General features: G+C 43.7%; 1 protein-coding gene across 1 annotated transcript; it reads right to left on the bottom strand.

Annotated features, from left to right (window-relative positions):
* Positions 1–950: 950 nt before the first annotated feature.
* Positions 951–5,581, bottom strand: KCTD12 (potassium channel tetramerization domain containing 12). Its single transcript, XM_006116441.5, has one exon. The coding sequence runs from the start codon at positions 5,188–5,190 to the stop codon at positions 4,210–4,212; it is 981 nt and encodes a 326-aa protein (XP_006116503.3). The 5' UTR covers positions 5,191–5,581; the 3' UTR covers positions 951–4,209.
* Between the last annotated feature and the right edge of the window lie 1,979 nt (positions 5,582–7,560).

Raw genomic sequence — 7,560 nt, 5'->3', positions numbered from 1 at the left:
TACATTACCACCCTAGTTCGATCTAGGGTGGTAGTGTAGACAAACCCAGAGTCAGAAGGAAACAGAAACTTCCCTTTAGTTAACACTCCTGGATTGCTATTGTTCCACTTCTGCAAAAAAAGGTTCTACTTTAACAATACCAGACAGGGACTACAGTCAATATTTTTAATAATACTTCTGTCACAATGACACTTTCAAACATTGTGAGGCAGCTGAATCAGATGACCCAGATGTAATTTATGAAAAAAAAAACAATAGTTTAAATCTTTAAAACCTTCAGCAGGACAGCTAAAGAAAAATCTATTAAATATCCAAATGTTCCATCGTAACGTAAAAATTGGATTTTACTAGCAATTAATCACTAATCTTCCATGAATCAAACAAAATTCACCTCCATTATATTAAAATTTGCATTATAAAGGTATCAGCAATAGCTAATATTAAAGTCACTCTTCCATTGGTGCAGGAAAGCTTTTATTGCACTTTTAATTAATCCAAACAAAATTTGTTCTGAGATGCTCGCACCACATTTTCCTCGAGAGATCAGTGTTATATTAGTTACTAGTTACATTAATATTGCCTGAATTACTAATGTTAACATCTCAGCTAGCCAGATATATTGTATTATCCAAATTAAGCTACTGAATAATAATAGTTTCTTTGAGACTTACGGATGGTGCCAATCAGTAAAGTTGGCTCCACAACAGTTTTTTGTGTATCTTAAAAAGAACGTGTGATATGTTAACCTTTATCTACATCATGAATGTCTTTAGAGAAAAAGCACTATACACAAAGTATCCCTGCCTCCATGGCTCAGTTTTCAGACTAGTTAGGAAGTTCTGCTGAAGCTGTGAACCTGATGCTATTAAATATAAAGTAAAGGTAATGACATCATGCAAATTATCTCTAACAGGAGTAAAAAGACAATATAAATAACATGACTAAGTTAGTATCAAAAGAACAAGAATTTAATTTGGTCTGTAACATCTTCCTAGGATGACGTCTGTTGCCATCACTATACAATGTGAAAAAGGATGAATATATGGCTAATTATCTACATGTACAAAAATATAAACATCCTATCAAACATTTGTTATAAAGAGATACCATATATGACACACGACTGATAAAAGTAGGATACCTGTGCCTTCATTTCTAATTAAAAGAAACTGCCTTAAAAAAAAGTTAGTGCTCATTAATAGTATCAGACTTGTATTTATTCATAGAACAGGCAAAGTGTGAGCAACAGTAATTCCAGAAATATGTACAGTGCTCCATTAGCATGCCTCCACATTAACCTGGAGAGGGACTGCCTCTAAAGGCAACCACATCCACTCACTCCTTAAGCTCTGAGAGAGACATCAAGACTCACTAACTTGTCCAGTGAAAGGCTGCTCATTAGCAATTTGTCTGCAACTACCAACTCATTTTTACATAGACTAACAATAGCTATGGTAGCTATCAAACAGCTAATTATTTTAGGACACATCCACCAACCTGAGTTCAGATTAGAATCAGTGCCCTATAAGTCAAAGGTTCCGTATCATTACCAGTCACTGCTTAGTCTTTAATATCACAAACACAAAGTTTAGAAAAAAATTAATACTTGTGTTGATTTTATTATACCCATTCTTTTTTTTTTTTAATAAACATAGGATCTTCTGGGTCATCTGCTAGCAAATAGACATTTATTGATCAAAATACAGGTATCTTCATTTTAGGGGGGCATCTAGCCAACAAGAAGTTTAGTTATAATTCACATTTAAGCAAGTAAGTGTAGACAAACTTAGTCCTACGGTTATGTTGATATCCATACTCAGTTTTTTCCCCATAGAAACAGGTATTAGAAATGGATCAAAATATTACCATATTATATACAGAGAAATATGCAAGTGTTCAGGCTAGATATAATTTATGAAATTTCGTTGCACTAAAATGAATAAAAAACTAGATGATTCGTGTAAAATGTTTATATAGTGTATATACACTAAATCACAAATTCAATTTAATGGTCCTCCATTCATAACTCCTATGATGGACTTAAGCCAAAGTACAAGGTTGTTTAAAAAAAAACCTAGCTGGAGCTAATTTAAACACTTACTGAAAATCTTTTTTATACAAAGTTTTAAAAAACATACTTCAGAGAAAGTTACTGAACAGAAACTAGAAAAAGATAGTCATTAACTTAGGAATGACACTGTAAATACTTAGTAGCTGTGATCAATAACCTTTCACTTGTGGTATAGATAAGGTATACACAAAGAAATGATCTTAGAATAAGGCTTAGGATAACCAGCTTTCATTCTGTTTTCTGGTGCACTGGCCTTCCACTGCTTTCTTATTATTGCTCATCTAATTTGAAATTTATATTTCACTTTTAAAAATATTTCATTTTACAATTATCTACAACTGGATAATGCCACTTGCTCTCATGTATATTTTCAGCTTAATTACATGGGTTAACTCTACCTTAATGTATAAAAAACTATGAAAATAACACTGAAAATAATTTGCAGTCTTACTTGCCTTTAGTTCAAGAGTAAGTGGTGAAAAGAGAGAAAAAGCACTGAAACTCGAATTAGTGAATATTACTTAACTAAAAAGGCTTCATAATTATTTGAAGCTACTTAAATAAAAAAGGTTTCATATTATCTGAAGCTATCGCTTTGTAAAAAGGAAGTGAGATTTTAAAATGAAACCCCAATGTGAAACTCTTTGGTTAGATTGTAAGTGCTAGTAATTAAATACAAGAGTCAGGAACAATCAGTTAAACTGCAGTTTTACCTTTGTAACTTCACTATGCATCATTAAGTCCTTGAACTTTTAGGATGGTTAAGGTGTCATTTTCTTTTATTGAAGCTTGAATAGATAACTCGTGTTTTAAAAAAATTCAAGAAGTGCAAACTGCATTTGTAGTCAGATCCTTAGCCGCTCATTAGAAAGGACTGCTAAATCATCATTTATTACAAACACTTGTGCTTATACAATATGTTATTCTTCCACATGAAGCTATGGTTGCTTCCTCTGGAAGAGAAACTGTTCTAAATTTGCTAGATTATACAGACCAAGTTCAGCACTATTGTAGGGAGAATAACTCCCATTGAAGCAAGTGATCGTTGCTCCTGTTTTGTTGGGGCTGTGTTTAGTTCTCTACCTGTTTTTGATAAAGTACTTATGCCTAGGAAGTGTTACTTAGTGTGATTTTTCTAATAATACGGCTACAGAAACTAAAAATCAGCATTTATTTTGTTAAAGCCATTTGAGGAAGCATTTCAGTTAGCTTCAACAATTATATAGTGCTAAAGTGGCAACACTTGAAGTAACAAGCAGGACTCCTTTTTACTTGGATTTATAAACTTGTATTACTTCAACAGCTAAAAATCTCACTTTCATAGGAAGCAGGCACTCTTATCTCCTCTCTGACCAGCCTGGCTTATGTCACACCAATCCACTTTAAAGGCATGTAAGGAACGTGCAATGGATTTTTATGTAGTTCCTGTATATGCTGACACTAAGGATTTTACACCACCTATGAAAGTTATGATTCACAAGCACTGTACGTTTTCAATAAAATGTTACTTTATATCTAGTGAAGATAGCCATTGTTCTTCCAAATGGATTTAACAGTTCAATTGGTTGGTAAACCAGAGTACTTGGTTTGGTAGTTGTCCCCGGCCATCAGCCTTCTTCACCAGCCACACACACTTGATCCAGTTCAAGATCTTTAAAGTTCAGAACTTTTAGGAAAGATAGGAGATGGAGTAGGAAGGGATAGGAGAGTAATTGGTCTTGGAGGGCCAGTCATCGCTACCAGCATTACCCCATACACTGTTCCTGGAGGAAAATCAGGGGCAAGAGGGCAACACATCATAGACAGCTGTCCCGTGCACCATATTGCATTTGGGTGGGCAATTTTAAATCTGGGCAGGGAAACGGAGGAGAAGTGAAAGCATGCGCATGGGACAAGAAAAAAAACAGTTATCTATCCCTCACACACACATACATACACCTCTTCAGAGGGGCAGGTTGCCTAGTTGGTGGGAAGAGAGCCTCTGGGAGCGAGGGAGAGGCAACTCCCCTCATGCCCTGGGCCTGAAGGAAGCAGCGCCTCCAGCATCTCTTGGGGTGTGGCTGGGAGGATGGAGGGGGAGGTGGACGGGAGCGGGCTGAGGGCGCACGGGGCGGCCTGCCCCGCTGCTGCCAGCCGGCTCAGTCCCTGCAGAACACGTACTCGGTGTAGCTGGTCCAGATCTTGTCGTCGGCGGGGCCGCCCTGCTCGGGGGCGAAGGCGCAGGTGCCGGTGGAGGAGCAGGCGGCCATGCGGAAGCCGGCCTCGGAGAGGCGGTCGAAGGCCTGCTCCAGGAAGTTGAACTTGAGGTAGTAGCGGGCGGTGTAGCGCTCGGGGGGGCGGTCGGGGTCGCGGCTCTCGTTCAGCGTCTCCCCGAACACCTCCTTGGCCAGCGCCGTCTTGCCGCACACGGTGATGCGCGCCACCCGCCGGAACTTGGCGTCGGCCTGCGCCTCCCGCCCGATGGTGTAGGAGCCGCGGTAGCCGATGGTGATGTAGCCCGAGCGCCGCCCCGCCCCGCCGTCCAGCGACTGCGACGGGGTGAGCAGCGGGCCCCCGGAGGGGCTGCGGCTGGAGGTGGGCGACGGGGCCGAGGCGGCGACCCCGCCCTCGGGCGGCTCCGCCTCCAGGTAGCCGAGCAAGGGCGGGGGCTCGTCGGCGCAGAGGGAGCCGTCGCGGTGCAGGGCGGCGGGGCGCGTCCCCCCGGCGGCCACCCCTCGCCCCTGCGCCAGGCGGCGGGCCAGCTCGGGCAGCTGGAAGTACTCGGCCTCCCGCTGCAGGCGGCTGCGCTCGGGGAAGTGCTCGGGCAGCACCAGCTGCAGGTCCCGCAGGTAGTCCAGGATGTAGCGGAAGAGGAAGCCGTCGCGGTCGAGGAAGAAGCGGCCTTTGCTGTCCCGGGGCAGCTCGCCGGGCTGCTGCTGCGAGAACATGCGCCAGAGCAGCGAGTCCCGCACCGACACCACCGTGCCGCGCCGTGTCACATACACCTGCCCGCCCACGTTCAGCTCCACGATCTCCGGGAAGGCGGACGAGCCCGCCGCCGCCGCCCCCGAGCCCGGCCCCGCCGCCGGGGACACGCCGCCCCCGTTCGGCAACCCCCGGGCGCTGTCCGCCAGCGCCATCCCGGAGCGAGCCCGCCGCCTGCCCTTACTCCGGCGGGTGGCGGGGAGCAGTCGCCTCTCCTCCCGCCCCGCCGGCCGTGGGAAGGGCCGCCGCCTCTCGGCCCCTTTCGCAGTCCTCCGCTCCGGCACAGCCCCTGGCCGCCTCCCTCCCTGCGGGCGCGGCTCCCCCACGCCTAGCTTATTTCCCCGCTCCCGTGTCCGCTAGGCGCGCCTCCTCTTCCTGGGTCAGGCTGAGAGGCAAGTCCCCGGCGCTAGCAGCGAGGCTGTGTTTATGTAGAGCGGCTGCACCTCGCAGGAGGCGTGGGAGGGTGGCTGGGAGGCAGAGCTGCGCGCAGAGACTCTCACTCACACGGAGAGGAAGGGGGATGGATTTACACTGACGTCCCCTCCCTTGCCCTCTTACAAAGGAGACTACAGAGCCCCTGGGTTCCAGTCCTCATCCACTGCAAAGCCGAACGTCTTTTCCAAACGTGACTCCCCGGCCTGCCAGTCACTGGGAAAATGTTTGTACTTCGGAGCATTGGCTCATCTATCTCATCAGGGTAGTTATCGGCTTATCTGACGCAGCGCAGGCAGGAATCAGCATTGAATGGCTGCACGGCGCTTTGGAAATGTATAGCGAAATGTAAAGCAAAGTTTAGGAATAAACTTCAGGAATTGGTTTAGGGATGGTACTGCAAATAAAGTTGTTTCCATACATCTCTATACCCAATGCCTCTTATCCGCTCCTGGTGAAAGACATCCCTCAGGGTCAACTTTCTCGCCTTTTCACATGTTTGCTGTTATCTTGCTTTTAACTTATTTACATCCCAAATGCAGAGTCGTGCAAAAAAATGGAAGTGTTAATGAGGTAAAGAAAATAATCCACATGGGGGGAGGGCTTGCTGCACTAGTATATTTTCAGCATTTGTCCAATCTTGTGTCTATCCCTTGTGCTCTGCCAAGATGAGAAGCTTGTTCCTCACCTACCACCTTTTTATTGTTTAAAGAAAATTTGTTTTCCACATGGACATATATTCTGTATCTTCATGTATTTTTTCTCTAATCCAATGCATTTCCCTGGAGTTAAAAGAATTGCTGACATTTTCATAATAAATGTCTATTGCTTTAAAATAGTGCATCTGTGTTAAAACACTGTAGTGTCATCAGTGCTGAAACAGGATATAGTCCACAAGTAGTTCACCACATAATTTAACAAATAACAAATTGTATGATAGTTTTTATATTTTGTCACATTGACCCTTAATGTTATTCACACAAGTTCACGGGAAACCAATACTCAATTTCAATATGCATCATGTTGGTTCTGTTCATGAATGGTGGTAATGTATATACTGATGCCAAAATTTGCCAGTCCTAATATAAAGGGTATAAAATTTACAATCTTTTGCTTTAACACATAAGACTGCCACTTGAAAGAATGAAGAATTTTCTTTAACCGATAGTTGTGATAGGGAGTGCCCTCATGTCAGTCTTATTAATTCAATAAGAGAATGAGACAATATCAAAATGATAAACATTTGAGTAGGTCTGATATATTCCATCCTGTAGAGGTAGAACACGTAAACCAGTGCTTTAATTACACGATGACACATTTAGGGGGGGTGTGAATGTATGTGTATACTCAGGTGGTGTTATAACTGTCATTTAATGTTGATTCATTTGATCAGATTTTTGTACAAAATATGCTTATGTATATTTAAATACATTGGTTGAAATGTATGTGTTTGTTTTCCTTTTCGTTGTAAATTACCTTCGTGGTTTATATCATGTGCATTGCAAGCAACAGCAGAAATAGTCACTGCTTCCATCTTCTCAGCTGTCCTCCTTTGGGAGTAAAAGTGCTCTTTCTGTCTTCCAGCAGAGAACAACTGAATAGAAATGAAGATTTGAGGAGTGTCAGAGCAACAGCAGGTAATTCACTCTGGGCATGTCTACACTTGCCACACTGGAGATTGATGTTCTGGCATTCGATTTAGTGGCTTCAATGGAGACCCATAAATCAAGCACTGAGGGCAGCTCCGGCTGGTGTAAAGGAAGCTGATGGAAGCAAATGCTCCCATCGGCCTCCTGCTGTGTGGATGCTGCCAAGCTCAACTTAAGGTAAGTTGGAGTTGCGTACTTTAGGCCAACCTTCCAGGCCTAGTGTAGACCTGGCTTCTGGGACTCTATAGATGTAAACTTGTGTAAGCGGGGTCAGGGTAAACTCTAGGGTTACACTTGTTTTGGGCAATCATAGATTTGGAGGTCCATTGAGGGAGAGGGCCTGCAGAAAGAAGAGACTTCAGAAAATGTTTTTAAAAAGACTGAGTAGGGGAAGGTTAGCGGAAAAGGGAGAAATTTAACAAAGGAAAAGAAAAACAGTTAAGA

This window comes from Pelodiscus sinensis, chromosome 1, assembly GCF_052426305.1.
Source record: "Pelodiscus sinensis isolate ZL-2025 chromosome 1, ASM5242630v1, whole genome shotgun sequence".
Classification (NCBI taxonomy): domain Eukaryota; kingdom Metazoa; phylum Chordata; order Testudines; family Trionychidae; genus Pelodiscus; species Pelodiscus sinensis.
The sequence above is the reverse complement of the archived record's forward strand: the minus strand, read 5'-3'. Positions and strand labels throughout refer to the sequence as shown.

Excerpts from the sequence above, each read along its gene's own strand:
- KCTD12 (XM_006116441.5), bottom strand. The coding sequence starts at position 5,190 with ATGGCGCTGGCGGACAGCGCCCGGGGGTTGCCGAACGGGGGCGGCGTG.